The 16,288-nt window shown below is 36.8% G+C and overlaps 1 protein-coding gene across 5 annotated transcripts in view; it reads right to left on the reverse strand.

The window, feature by feature from the left end:
* Nbea (neurobeachin) overlaps window positions 1-16,288 on the reverse strand; it is a 494,560-nt gene that overhangs the window by 279,211 nt on the left and 199,061 nt on the right. For all 5 annotated transcript variants that reach the window (XM_005344001.2, XM_026778835.1, XM_026778862.1 and 2 more), the window contains one exon: window positions 7,490-7,617. In XM_005344001.2, the coding sequence (XP_005344058.1) occupies window positions 7,490-7,617 (128 nt within the window). The remainder of the gene's footprint in view (window positions 1-7,489; window positions 7,618-16,288) is intronic.

Consider the following 16,288-nt stretch of genomic DNA (forward strand, 5'->3'; position numbering starts at 1 on the left):
CCTCCCTCCCTCCCTCCCTCCCTCCCTCCGTCTTTCTCTCCTGCCCTCCCCCTCTTGGTTTTTCCAGACAGGGTTTCTCTGTGTAGCTTTGAATCTATCCTAGAACTCTCTCTGTAGTCCAGGCTGGCTTCAACTCACAGAGAGCCACCTGCCTCTGCCTCCCAAGTACTGGGATTAAAGACATGCACCACCACGGCCTAGCAAGTGCTCTCTTCTTTTAACTGGTGTTTTCAAGCTCACCTTCGAAGTTTTCCTCTAAGGGTGTGCTGACTCATTTCCACAAAAGCTCACTTACTTCCTATGGCCTGCTCCAGGTATTGATCCCTATCCTGTTCTGCAGCTCACTGGATGACTCCCAGAGCCCAATATGAGGCCAATGGGAACCCTTGTTATCTAGTCATGTTTTAGATGTCCATTCGTTTTATTTTTATAGTTATTACTTTCTCTTCTTCAGGTCTTTTATTGATGATATTAAAAATATAATATGCTCCCATTTGTAATCTACTTGAATTTGTTGTTTCCATTATGGCAATTTTAAAATGCTAATTTAGAAAACCATTTTGGTGCTAGGGAAATAGCTCAGTGGTTAAAGTACTTGCCCTTAAAGCATGCAGATTGGAGTTCTGATGCCCAGGAATCATCAAATGCTGGGTAGACATGGCAGCCTGACCTCAGTGCTGAGGAGACAGACAGAAGGCGACTCGGAGTCTGACAGAGAAGGCTCAGTGAGCCAGAGTAATGGAGGATGAGTCCCCACATCAGCTTCTCTAGTCATTCATGTACATGCCCACTCACGTGTGTATACCCACGAACATGCAAAAGCTGAATATGCACACAAGTGCACATCATAAACACAAGGGAAAAATAAAGCACAGTTTAATACATCATTTTCTATTCAATAAAAATATAAACAGATAAAATATTTTCTCACTGTTCTCATGGTACTTTCCTGACAAGGCTCGTTCCTCTAAAAATAGTTCAGTGATACCCTCTTTTGGAGGAGGTGAAAACTTTATGACATATTATTACATTTTTAAGAATCCTATTCCTGAGAACTCTGAAAGACTTAAGCACTGAATTTTAAGAAACACGTATCGATGCCATTCAAATAAGAATTTCTATATTAGTATATTTCTTTCAAAATAAAATTTAAATTTATGTGCAGTGTTGTGTATCCTAAAACCTGTTACCCTATCCCTCTCCAGACTCAAGCTGATTTTCATAGAAACAAAAAATGCCCAAAAGAACAAAATCAGTCTTAGCTAAGTCATTCGGATCTCTCTGTTATCAAAAGAAAGTCATTCCCATTAAAAGAGAACTTAGATTCGGGGCTGTGATGGGCCCCATTTTGATGACTATGCCAGAAAAACTAGTTTGCTCAGAAGACAGAGATATACAGAAACTAGGGGCTATGAAGGTTCTAAGTCAAAAGGAATGGTCTCTATTACTGACATTCCTTTTTTATTTCCAGGCCACCTAAAGTCAGAATATTCTTTCCTGTCCTTGCAAACTAAACAGAGTTTCATCTAAATCATCATAGCAAGTGTTTAACTTGAATATTTTCTTACAAGTTATCAAGTGAGCATAAATAATGCTAAAAAAGTATAACAGTGGTTTTTCAGGATTACTTTGTACAACAGCAGAACAAGGCATTGAAGTAAACACTGAGAAGATAAACACACATGCCTTTGAAACATTTCTCTCTGTCCTCTCTTGTACGCCCTTCCTCTCTCCCTCCCTTCTTTTCTCCCTCTCTACCCTACCTCTTTCTTTTTCTCCCCCCTTTCTTCTATCCCCCCTTCTCTCCATCCCAAACTTTTGGGTGATATACTGGTTCTATATTACTTATAAAGCTTTCAAAATAAAAATGGTCAAAATGTAGTCCACATTCTGACATTCAGCATGCAATTCACAATGGAGCCTACATCTTTAAATATAAATACTAAACTAGTTCTCTCTCTCTTTCAAAATTTTATTGATTTATTCACCATTCAATTACTTACTGCATTTATTTGTATTTATGGGTGGCTGTATTTATGTATGCATGCATACACAAACACGTGTGTATGTGTGTATAAGTCTGAAGATAATGTAGGAAGTCTTTCTTGTTTATTTATTCTCTACCTTATTCACGGAAACATTTTACTGTTTTAATAACAGCCCCTGAGAAGCTAGCAATTAACAATGATGTGGATACTATTACAATTAAAAGTATATACTAACTTAGGTTTTCATTTTAAAATTAAATCCTCCAAAGTCATTGACTAGTAGCTGTTCATGTGCAGGTGGATTTGATAAAGACTGGACTTGGTAAGCGGCCCTCACTATAGGGTAGGCCACGGGGAGGGTCAAATATAAGTGCTTTTTCGCAGAATGCAGTCATATAAAGGATTAAAAGTGTCCTTAAGGACTAGAGTCTTAGCCGTCACAGGAGCTAGAACAGTTCTGAAGAACTGAGGAAGTTGAAGCCAGATAACAGAGGATGCACAGTAAGTGAGGGACTTTATCCACTGAGGCAGTCTCTCAACTGAGCCCAGAGCTCACCCATATGGCTTGTCTAGCCAGCCGGCTTGCTCTTGGAATTCTTTGCTTCTGCCTCTCCAGAACTGCATTCACAAACAGGATATCACATTCATACAGGGTCTGAGGATACAAATTCTGTTTCACATGCTTGTGTGGGTGCACTGGGCCATCTGCCTAGCCCATTCTGAGAAATGCTTTCTGATTTCACTGGTATGCAGTTTCCACTGGTGCAGCGAGTCACACAGCCTAACACTTTTGATCACTCATTATTTTTCTGTCATCTTTGCTGAGTGTTTTGACACTTGGATCTGTATTTACTCCAAGGTACTTTTACACAGTGTAGTTCATAAAGAATTTGAACACTTAAAAAAGAACCTAACTAAAACTTGAATAACTACAGTCTTGTTCACCAAAGGCAAAATAAAAGTAGCACTAATACTTGCTGTGGAATCACATAATAAGTTTAAAAAACATGTTGAATAACAGCGACAGACATGAACATGAATGATACTATTTTAGCTTGCACATAAAGAACAGAGAACATCTGAAAGTAGCAGTGATTGATTGCTGAAGAGAAAACTGAACAACTACATGTAGAGAAAGAAAACTAAATATAAAACACCCAACCAAGATACAATTCAAATATATTTTATTATACAGATATTGAACGTGGTTTCAGTTACATGAATTCAAGGTTTGCTTCTGGCATACATATATGATAAAGTATGTATTATACACGGTAATAAAAGTCACAACATTTATTCATAGTAAGCAATATTTCAAACAGAAATAATCAATGGCTAAGAAAATGAAGTGTTGATTGTGTAATTTCCCTGGCTTCTTTACACTGGTTTGACAGTTTTCCTTCTCAAGAGAGGAACTGTCACATTAAAGCAAGGGAGATGGAATGATGGAAGCATGAGGAAGAGTGTGGAGGCTGGGGAAAAGCTCAGCACCACAGCACTCACATGGCATACCTAGGGTCCTGGGTTTGATCCCCCAAATGAAAATCAAGCAAGAACAGGAAACAACGTGCACTTCTATAGGGTAGAGTAGAGAACAATCTAGAATGAAGTAGGAAACTCATGGGTATGGACAGCAGATCAACACTGGGAATTCTTACCAAAGAACACAAAATTTTACCTCTAGCAAAAATTAGCAGTAGCAAAAACAGTATCCTTTCAAGTAGAGAGAAAAGTACTGGATATTAATAATGTAATAAAATTTAAGTGAGAAAATGACAAAAAGTGTGCAGATACTTTTCATCCATAACAGAATAAAGTCACACAGACGCACTGAAGAGAGTGCACCAATGTTTCTTACAGACCCTGCCCTAGACGTCAAAGGGAGAGTAACTCTGAGGTGAGGACAGGACAGGAAGAGGACTCTGTACAGTGAAGAGAACGTTGTGTGAAAGGAAAAGAGGTCTACATACAAGGAAGAGAACCCTAAACGGAAAACAACTCTACCGAAAACAAAGAAGTCATAAAAGCTAAATGAGGTATGACTTGCTTACCAGCTGTCTACAGCAAGAGGAAAGAGAACAGAGGAGTCTGGAAAGTAACAACCACATTCTGGCAGGTATGATCTTCATTCTGTTGCTGAGCAGTAATTCCTAGATACACAGACTGGATGGGCCATTTGCAGGGTCATGGATTAAGGCTATCAACATTTTACTTTCTCAAGGAATGACATTTAAAAAAACAAAATTCACAGCTTGAAGATCTACCCTTTGCTATCATTCTATTATAAAGAAATACTATTTTTACATTAGTGAGGAAGGACATGATCATTATATATAATTTTAACTTGACTACAGAAAAACTATAGGATAAAACTATATTCAATTAAAGGGAGAAAATGAATGTTTAATTTCTAGCTTGTGGCAGTAATTCAACTCTAGAACACTCATTTGTAAGTCAATTTAACATCACTGTTATCAATAGAGGCCTACTTTCACAGTCTTTCAATTCAATTTAGAATATTTGAGGGATACGTAAGAGTTCATCCAGCCATTTCTCTTGCCTTTCACCTACTGATGAAAAAGGTATAAGAAACAGTCCACATGTCTGACTACGGAAAATTCTGGAAAGACTGCTACACAAGGGAATATTTTTTGTCCAAGTTATAATAGTTAAAATATTATCTGGGAATTATTCTTTAGAACCTCAAATAGTCAAATATATACATGTAAAAACAGTATTGTGAGTCTTTAAAAAAATCACAGATTTATTTTAATAATGACAAACTGCTTCAAAAGGATTGGAAAGGGAAAAGGTCCTAGAAACCATATCAGGGCTCAGTGCTTAAAATTGCAGAAGGTACACTGAGTGATATGTTAGGCAGCTGTCCCAATACATATATCATTAGGAGAAGTTTGACTCCTCACATGTCTGCTTAAGTGTGTTTGTTAGTCTGATGATGCTCTTTCAGTGATCAAACTTATTCCCAATTTTAGAGATTAGCAATGGTCCATTTACAGACATACTACACAGCAGTTATTTCTGAAGATACACTGCCTGACATGATCAGGACCTACCTTTAGGGAGTTCAATACACCAATATACCCACAAACCCCGTGATCTGCAATGGAGTCTTGCCTGCAAGATATGCAAAGGCAATGGTGGCACAAAGCTTGTGGGAGTAACCACCCAGTATCTGATTTGACTTCAGGCCACTCCATGGCCTTATATCTTTTACTTTTATAGTTCTACTGATGCTCTGACTCGTTGATAACTTATGTAAAATGTGCGGCTATATTTTAATAACAACACAAGGCCAAAAGGTCCATCACATAGCATTATTCCATTATTAACTTTACTCTTTACCTATTAGCATTTCTAATTCCTGTAAACTTTGAAAAGAAGTTACACATGAATACAGAAAAATACTCATTATTTTGCAAGGTGTGAGAAAACATTTACATTAATTTTTGAGTAATATTTATTGAAAATTTAAAATAAAAATAGCATGTTACAAAAACCATGAAAGCATAAATTACCAGTTTTTTTGCTCCTCAGGAAAATACACTCAACAAAACCAAATGAACAAAGGAAGTGAGAAAGAATGCACCAATGAACATTGATCCCCTTGGAAACTACATGTACAGCATCTCTACTTTTAGCTACTGCAACATCATTCCCGCCATCTAAGCAGGTTTTCAAACAATGTGATAAAATATTTGCAGTACGGTTTGGAGAACTAGGCTTCAAGTTAGTATTTTCAGAAATTGTCATTTCTTACCAAATTACTGTAAATATCAAGTAGAAGGAAAATAATTTAAGGAAGAATCAGGTAGTTTTTCAAATGTTTAAATTAAGAGTGATATTAGTAACAAAACAATTGAATAATGTTATAAGAAAACCTCTCTGAAAAGAAAGGGGACTAACGTCTTCAAAGTGTGCTTGTGGTACTGTTAGAACAGTCTACTATCTAATGTTGTATCTGGCTCAAAGTCTGTCTGGAATTCGTAAGACACAGCTGGGCTGTCATGGTAAGTAAACAGAAGGAAGAGACACTTACTTCAAAATTGTGTGAAGATGAGCAAAGAGGTTCTAAGAGTAGGTAGGAGTAAGCCCAGGACCACACCTGCTTCTGATCCCACTAAAAGGGTATGTGGTCATCCAGCCACTTGGCTTCATTATACTCTATGTGGTGTATGTTCTAATATAGGTCTTTCCCAGTAGACTGTAAGCTCCTTGAGGTTAGCAACTGGTCCTTCCATCACAGTACTCAGGACAGGTGTATCACTGCATCCGTGAGATACATATTGTTCAATGAATCACACACATCTGAAACAATGTACTTAGACAAACACAACCTGTGGCCAAGGTGAAGTTTTCAAGTTTCTTAGAGCATGAATTTCATTAAGGAGCAGCTTTTAGTTAGTGAGATGATCAGAGTCCTTTTCCCTGAAACACTTCCTACATCGCTCTGTGGGTGGAAGTAATGACAGAAACAGTGACTTTCCTACTCTTCTCACAACTGTGTCAGTTTAGGAGTCACTCAGGAGAAGACAAAGATGTTTCGGCTCTCTATGGATACTTTCTATTCCACATTGCTTCAGTCGAAAGACATTGTTATTTTCCTGTTATCCCAAGCTACCTTGTCTGGAAACTTTAAAAGCATTATGCAATTTAATTCTCATCCAAATACTTCATTTAATAGTAACTCAGCAATTCCCAAAGACCACAGAGTAAACCGTAGAAATAGGACACCAAGGTAGTGGGTTGCATGGGCTGGCATCGACTATTACAATTTGCCCTCCTAGAAACACTGTGCAGAAGCAGAACAATAGAAGTGGAGGCCACAAGCACTAAATCTGAAGGCCACTAAAAGGGTGTAAAGAACCTCCTTTACGTGCAGGGCCATCTTGATGCTGATCTTCCCTTTTTGAAACCCAGAAACTGAATGCTTAAATGAAATAAAGCTTCATTGGCTCTAGTTTTCAAAGCTCCTCTCCTACTATAGGTATACAAATTAAATCTTTACCATTCACTATATGACTTAAGCTGCTGTTGAAAAGGAGACAATAGCTTCATCAAATCCCCATCGGTGTTTCTCAATGTTTTTACTGGCTTCTTACATTAAAAACATCATATGGATAGAAAAAGTCATTTGAAGAATCATGACTCTCAGAACATCAGGGAATGTTAAGAGACCAGTGCTTAATAAATGCTGTCCCAGGAGAAGGATGTAGTGTTGCTAAAAAGACTGGGATTGAAGAGCCACTGCTGCCCATGCTAAGACCTTTCAAAGTTCCTCATTTGGAATTCTGTCATTGGTACTGACTTTGCAATGTGGCATTTTAAAATGAGTAAAGAGAAAGCATACACACAGTCTCATAAGAATCTGCAGCTATGATATCTTTTGGCAATACATATCTTTTTAAATGCACAAGATATGCCATGATTAATAGGTACATTTCATGAAAGTAAAATATGTAGAATATATAGAGAAATCATACCTTCTATCAATAGCTCTTGTCCATGACTGCCCAGAAGTGTACGAGATAGGAATGGGGCAAAGTCTACAAAAATTTCACGAAGAAGAGGAGCAACTTTTTCTAAAGCTCTTTCAAGTTTTGCTGTGATGCTGTTGAAATTAAGACATAAAGACTAGTAAATATAATTCAATATAAATGCCAAATAAACTTTAGTTCTAAATTAAAATATTTATAAGTCACAGTAAAAGTCCAGTTTGAGCCCATGGAACACAGATGTCTACTCTGTAGACTGAAGCTGAATGAGAACAACTACACCATGAAAAAGAGCCTGAGTTCTGCACCCAAAGGGGCCAAAGACACTGCCACAAATCTAGGAATGTCAGGGGAAAATGAGTTCTTCTACGTCTCCATACAACATCAATGAAAACGACTTTGAGGCCTACTGTGTGGTCACTACACTAGTTACAAAGAATTCCTGTTCTCAAAAAGCATTTCCTGTAAAGCTAGACAACTAAAGAAGTAACTGGAAGTCGGGTTACTTGCTTTGTCAGAGTAAAATTTTCATTTCCTAAGCCCATTTACTTTCTCAATTCCTAAAATAGTATTTAAGTGTTCAGTATTACATTTTAAGTGGTTGCTTTGTAGGTATATGTTGTAAGTAAAGAAAAAAGTGGGAGAGGAAAATATTATTACACAGGCAGGTTAATATTTTGGCTATAGATATACGTCTTGTAGATATGAGTGATGAGAAAGACTGCTTAAGGCGGAATATTGGCTCTGTCACAGACTAAGCCATGTGATGTTATGAACATCAGCTTTGCCAACCTGAAGAATGATGATCCTAACATCTACATAGTGGAGATTAATCAGCTAAGCCACAAAATCCAAGCAGAAAAGCACCTAGGACACAATGAGATGTCAGTAATGTTAGTTTTGTAAGTGATATTTTTAAAAAAGCCCATCCATATGTAGTCTTGTAAAATCCAACATTGATCTATTGAACAACAACAACAACAAAATCAATATAACATGAGATGAGTCCATGCCATACAGGAGCTATGGAGTAAGGAGTGAACAGGGATGCATAGGTTTGCCATCTGCAGGGTGCGGCAGAATCACAGTAGAGCCTGCTGAAAAAGACTGCCCAGCCACCCACTTCTGACTGAGCATATACAGCTGTAATATGAGAGCATACATGCAGGTCTCAGGTGATGCTGACATCGACCAGGGACCACTCTGACACTCTAAAGAGAAATTGATGCTAAGGAATGGTAACACAAAAGCTAGAGGGTTGATATTACCTAAAGGTTCAGAATTCTCACCATCACTCTAGATTTTCCTTGACTTTTAATAACTAAAAGTAGAGCTTTTCTATCTCCTATTTCACCCAATCCTATTCATCTGCAGAATCATGTCCATAGCTTCTTAGACAAAGTAATTCCATCTACTATGAAAGCATAAGTAGGGATTACAACTGTAGAAATGGGATAGATCCAGATAATTATTAATATTTTCTAAAGCTGATTTCTGAAAGAAGCACTGATATTTAGCTGTATTTAATTAACATGAGTGAGCACACAGAAATATGAAAATTCAAGTTTCTGTAGATTTATATCCATCATCAAGTCATATTGCCTGATTTCCTCATCACATTACACAAAACATTCTAATTGGAAAATTATCTGTAACCATTTCTATGCTGAAGAGACTGACATTACACCATGTGTTTACAAAGGAGGGTAAAATATGTGTTCATCCATATTATAACTTATCAAAAGAAGTGGAACAGAAATAAAATTCATCTTTAGACATCCTTTATTCCTTGGCAAATAAGGACTTTGATCCTTCCACATAAAAAGGCACATAATGCTGGCCTGCATTTCACTTCTAGGGCTTCCTTTTTTGTTTTTGGTCAGAGAAAAGCACAGTATAAATTGTTGAAGCTCCATGCTGTACACGAGAAAACTATCCACTAATATATTACAAAGAGATGATAGCCCAGGAGAACTCCAAGGCTTTCAGTCCTCTAAGTAAATGATTCTCTCAAAGAGAAAGTAAAAGGAACTGCTGGGCAGGGTGGGCATATTTGAGTACTAGGGGGATGGAGCAGAAAATGGCAAGTTCTAGGTCAGACTGAGCTACCACAAGAACCACAAAGAAACAAACACCATATAACAAAAAAAAAGGGAATACTTTTAAGCAAATTACTGTGCAAGAAATAATAGCATGCTTTATTTACTTTAGGGGGAACATAAGTAGTTTTTCAGATTTTCTGAGATGTTACTTCATTTACAAAAACACATTCACTTGGTGCACAAATACAAAAGTGCAGTAACTACAGAACTGGCCCCTCGGGCTTCCAACTACACTCTAGCAAATTCCTAATGGTCAGGGGAATTCCTGGGTTGGAACCAAAACTGTTTAAGCCTCTGACTTCACTCTCCTTTAGTTCTAGTGTTGAACTAAACACTAGAGATGCTCAGTGGCTCTATTTCTGGCTAGTGAGCACAAACTCTTAAGAAAGAGTACCACTGATTTCCATATAGAAAACAATGCCCACAAAGGAAGTGATTTATCAACAATTTTAACAAAATTACTAGAGAGAGGAAAATAAAACCTTCAGATGAGAGTCTAGAGATGTGAAATCTAATACAATGTGTTCTGTAGCACAAGTACTTAATGTTGTTGTTTTTAAATCACAATTAGGTTCTTTCTTTTCCTTTCACTTTTGTTTTTCTTTTGATATAGGGCCTTACTATGTACCTCTGGCTGTCCTGGAACTCAATATGTAGACCAGGCTGCCTCAAACTCACAGAGGTCTGTTTGCGTCTATCTCCAAAGTGCTGAGATCAAAGGAGTGCATCACTACACCAAACTGGTACTTGCTTTCATATGTATTTTAAAAGTCTCAGTAAATTCTAAGGATTTTATACAAATAAAACACAATTAAACAAAAAACAAAAAATAAACAATGGGAGAAAACAATGTCTGAAAACCCATGGCTACAATACTTATTAAATGTTTCCAAACAAAGATCCAACCTCCATCTACATTTGAGGTCGTGGTGGCTGTAAAAGGAATGCCAGCATAACGGGGAAGATGAACAATCCAAGTACACAGAAACATGCTCTTTCTAGTCCTTGAAAACTTGTCATTACCCATACTCATTTTGGAAATTATACATATTATTAATTTTCTTTTACTACATTCCATTTTTATAATTGTGTTACTATAAAATTATAATCTTGACTTACTCTCAAAGTCAATTCTTTTGTAGTACTGTGGTGTCTTAGCATAATTTCATAAATATAAAAAATTAATTTTGCTTTTTAAAGTTCTTAAATGTATTCATTCCTTAAAATAAAAAAGCTCTAACAACATAATGTAAAGCTAAAGCAAGTAACTCTATTATGTAATGTACCAAGAAGAAACAGCAGATAAAAATAATTCAATTAGGGAATTCCATGGTAGAAAGACTTTACCATTAAATGTTCCTATATGAATTAGGGAATGTAGGCATAGGTAAATGAAAAGGTTTAGGAAAATGCACAGAAAGGGAGCATTATGGTCGAAAAGCCATACAAGGTTGTTTAATCAGCTACATGTTATGGCTAGGAACTGACAAGCCCTGGCTTTAAGCATTTTATCAGGCTTTCATTCAATTACAGCTAGGAAACATGAGCAAGCATACTAGAGAGCTGATGGGTAAACAGATCAGAAATTTCAGAATCTGTAACACACAGTCAAACAGTTTTTAAGCTGAAGTTTCTAGGGTTGCTACCACTAAGCAAAACATTATGTTGTAAAAAAGAAAAGTGTGCTTATTTTATTTTCCATGATCTTATAAAATCAAAAGCTGACATTTTCTCCTAATTTCTTCCAAACAGAATAATATATATTTTAAGAGTACAATATACACATTAAGGAAGTAGATAGAGGCTGAATAAAATTCTTCTATATAAAAAGTTTATTACTTTAAAATGTAAACTAAATTCCATGTAAACATTTTTCATGTTTTAAGAAACATGATGCGTGTTAGGGATGCATTTAAAAATTATAAAAGCTTTTGGAGTGCATTTTTGGAAATTGTTAATTGGATGTTTGGTAGATAGAAAGGAAATAACTGAACATGGAAATGCAACGATTCCTCTTTTCAAGTCAACTAGTTCAAAAAAAAAAGTCACAAAACGTCTCTATAGCAAGACAAAAATATAAAGAAAATAAAGCATTAACTGAGGCTCAAGCCCAATAATACAAAGCACCAGGATTTGTGCTTTAAATCACTGATATAGAAATGGTAATAAGCTTTCTAAAAGATATTCTTAGACAATAACATCCCAGGAGCTACATAAGTGACTCTTGTGCTGGGAGAGCTCTGAGCAGAGCTGTGCTTTCTCCCCAGAAGGGAGGCTCTTTTACCCAAGTCTACAACCAAAACTGGCCAGTGAAAACGTGAAGGCACTGAGCCTTGATTGGACTGAGGATGGTACCTCTCTAGGCTATTGCCGCCCTGGCTCTTTCCTATGCAGTGTTCTTCTCTTGGAATTGTGCCACTTTTCTTTCAGACCAACTCCCATTCCTCAAGCCTTCATAAGTGGTCTTATGGGGAACAATCTCCACTAAGTCAGAAATATGTCTGCTTTGCACATGGAGCTGCTCCCTGAGTTAGTAATTTATTGTACTTTTAGAACAGCCTTCAGTTCATAGATAATTTTGGAAAACGTTAAGTTGATAAATAAACAAATAACTTGAGATAAAGGACATCTATTTCTGATGGAAAAACCCAGAGTCACACACATAATAATCACAGAGGAGGCCATACAATGAACAGAATCCTATTCTGACACAAGAGCATATAAGTGCTATCAGGCAGCTACTAGCCTTGTACCTGAAACCAAAACCAGTAACTTCTCAATAGGAAGAGGATGCAGGAACATGCTTTTGCTGGTGAAAGCTGAGGAAGAAGAATCATAAGATTTTATGTGAACTGGTCATAATAGTTCAGCTAACATTTGAAATTTCTGAAGCTGAAGTGTGAGCATTATAATGTGGGAGAGTGAATTCTTAGAGTGGTAAACGCAGTAGGATACTAAAATTACTTTCAGATTGTTCCTATAAGTCTCACCAATGAATGAAAAAAGACTGGACAGAATGTACAAGTTGGAAAAAACTTCCTTTGCTTCTTCTGCAAGCTGAGATGTTCCAATAACTGCAGAAAGGAATCACAAAGCATAGCTTGGAATCATTTTCCATCTCCTCCAGAGACAGGATAACAGACTCATGGAGGCTGTAGAAAACCTGGCAAACATGCCAATCCAGGACACAAAAGAAAACCTAAACATTGCTAGTGCTGGAATAGGAAAATTCTATGCACCAAGGATGGGGTAAGAAAATATCATGAGACCTCAATATTTTATGATCCCATCACTGAGAAGCAGTCAGAATCTGTGTGAGATTCTCTATTTGCCCATGACTGAGAATGAGTCTGAACCAGGGCAAGAAGCACAGGCCCCTGAACACTATGATTGCAGAAGGGCTTACAAAGTATTGAACCTCTCTGAAAGACAAAACCCAAGCATCCTACAAAGAGTGAACAAGAAGACTGAGAACAGTTGGCAAAACAGTACCAGCTCAAGTAAGAGGTAAAGACTGAGAACATCTGAGCTGCAGTTCACAGAGAATAACCAAAACAGTACAAAAATAAAATGAAACTATGATGACTTGGTTTCTAACACTAAAAACTGGGCACAGTAGAATAGGGTCCACTTTGGGCATTAATGCTACTAAAATCCTACCATCATACCCAAAAAGTTCATTTTAAACCAAAATTACAATCTATTCAAAGCAGCATAAAAAAACAACAACAGAGATAAGCTAACAGAATCAGGATCATAAGTAAATCTGATTCTAGAATCATCTAGGAATCTAAAATAAGCACTATTAACATCTGTAAGAATTAAGACATGACAAGACAGCCAGCATGTATGAGCAAAGGGGTATTACAACAGAAGCAAAAGCATATAAATCTCTAATAATGGTAGAAATGAAAAATATGATTAAAACAGACAATATGCTTTCAACAGATGAATCAAAAGGGTTAAGAAAGCCAGGTGAAGAACCAGTGACTTTAAAGATGTTCATGCTTCATTAGTATAGATGACAAAAGACATATGAAACTAATCTAAGTGTCTATCAACAGGTGAATGTATATACAGAAGAGGTGGTATATAGACCACATCCAGAATACTTACTTATGTCATCTGCAACAAACATGGATAGGCTTGGAAGACAATATGCGACATAAGAAAAATCATGTATAGAATAAATACTGCATAATATCACACATATGAAGAATCTAAATAACTCAGTTTCATTGAAATTGTGAGTTGAATATGGTTACATAAGCTGGAGATGAGGGGGGAGATTAGGAGAGCTTGGTGAAGGAATACAGTGTTAGAATTAGAAAGCTGTAAATTTTAATGTTACAATATGGTGATTTTAGTTAATAATAATGCAATAAACACACCACATTTTTAATAGCTAAGAGATACTATTTTAAGTATTTTATCACACAGGAATTCAAGAGCTTTGGGACAGTAAGAAGTAATCTCTTATAGTTTTGCTAATTCCTGAAGTCCACTACATTAAATAATGTGTCCAATAATACCTAAGCCACAACCTCCAGAACCTACAGATAGACAGGCCATGTGTACATTAAGACAGGGAGATTAAGACTGGAGGTGTGCTCAGTCTAAACACATGAACTATAAAAACATAAGACACTACTGTGGTTCCAGAAGAAGCACTGAGAGGAAAGAAGACAGGAAAGAGGAGTCAGAAGAGGAAGAGCAGCATCCCAGAATGAGAAGCATCTGAAATACTCTACTGGTTCTGAGGAGAGCAAGCCACGTTCAAGGAAAAGGGAAAATGCTGAGTGCCAAGTACAGTCTGGGCAGACAATAATTAACAGGTTCATGAGTCCCATATGATAAGAGTTGAACTTTTTTTAGCCTCAGATAATCTGAAAGTAGAACTCAGTCTTCTTAAAAATGTGGTCTAGCTATGAGTCCAGTCTGAGTGTGTAAGACTTGAGGCCTGCAGAAATGAGGGAATTAATAAACAGAGTACTAGATTTCTGCAAATTTGATGTGGCCACAACACAAAACTAAGAAAATGAAAGACACAACAGAAGAAATACATGACCATCAGTTAAGAATTTCTATAAACAGTAAAAGTTACTAAAAGCATGTAACCAAGAGATATTAATAGTAAATAACCCAAATTTGTCATAATAAACTATTACAATGCAGATAATAAGAAATTTGAGGAAAGCAGAGACTAAAGGCTCACTTCACAGAACAAAAAATAATACTCTCTACATAAATACTATGCAAGCCTGAAGACTTGGAAAAAATATATTTCAAATCCATTTCCAAAACATAGAGGCGAACAATTCTGTATAAGTCAGAAAGTCATGAAGAAATCAAAGGAAAACTAGGGGCTTTTCACAAAAACAAATGTTGGGAAAATATTTGAAATAGCTTGAACTGTTAGAGAAAGTCCTTTCAATACAGAGAATGATTCCTGACAAAACCCTAGATTTATGTAGATTAAGAGTATGAGAAATAATAAATACAAGTAAAATGACTGTCTTAGACAAAGCAATAGTATTATATTGCTTCTTTTGATTTATCTATCTATTTTAATTTCATTTTATTTGTAAGCTGCGGATGGAACACCATAGCAGAATGCAGGCTTTAAGCATTACACCTTTTCCCACAATCTAGCTCGATCAAACGACTACAAGGGAGATGTATGATGATCAAGGGTTGCAAGAACAGTCTGCTGTGAACCATTATAAGCAAATAATACTACAACTGTGTTAGTTTAAAACTCCAATATTAAAACCTTAAATAAACCTAAAACTGAAGGAAACAATAAATCAACAATGGAGAGAAACTGGGAGAAAGGAAAAGAAAACTCCCTTAACCCAACACAAAAACTAGAGGTAAGACAAACAAAGAGAAATCCTAACACTGAACACCATCAAAGACATAAAAGATATTTTTAAAGATACACCAAAAAGTTCAAGAATGTTACAATAAAACTTCAGAATCTCAGTGCATGACAGACAGCACTGACGAATAGGAACAGTAATTAATAGATATAATGCTCCACAAGTCTAAATGATCAATTAAGCCATAATGAAAAATCACCAATTTGGTTTGTTTTAAGAAACATATAAAACAAAATTTAAACCACTGTACCTAAGAGCAAATCTCAAATCTTACCCAGCTGTTTTAAAACTACATCAAATAGATCAGACACTTCGCCATCAATGGGGAAATACAGGACTTTTAGGGGGAAAAGTAAGAATATAAGACGTTGGTGGTTGACAAAGATGATTTAGTTATTCCAGAAGTTATAATAGAAATGCTATTTGAGACACTGAAATTCACAGAAAATAGAAAGTTCTAGCTCTTAACAGGAGAGAGAGGAACTCAGGACCGCGAGAGGTGCACCCACACACTGAGACAATGGGCCAGCTGGCCTGGGTCTGAAAAAGCATGGTCATGAAAAACCAGACTTGCTGAACATAGCAGACAATTGAGGACTACTGAGAACTCAAGAACAATGGCACTGGGTTTCTGATGCTAGGCTGTTTGGATGCTCACCTAACTAGACCTGGAAGGAGGTGGGTGGTCCTTGGACTTTTCACCGGGCAGGGAACCCTGATTGCTCTTGGGCTGACGAGGGAGGGGGGGTTGATTGGGGGACGGGGAAGGAAATGGGAGGCGGTGGCGGGGAGGAGGCAGAAAT

This window comes from Microtus ochrogaster, chromosome 1, assembly GCF_000317375.1.
Source record: "Microtus ochrogaster isolate Prairie Vole_2 chromosome 1, MicOch1.0, whole genome shotgun sequence".
Classification (NCBI taxonomy): Eukaryota; Metazoa; Chordata; class Mammalia; order Rodentia; family Cricetidae; genus Microtus; species Microtus ochrogaster.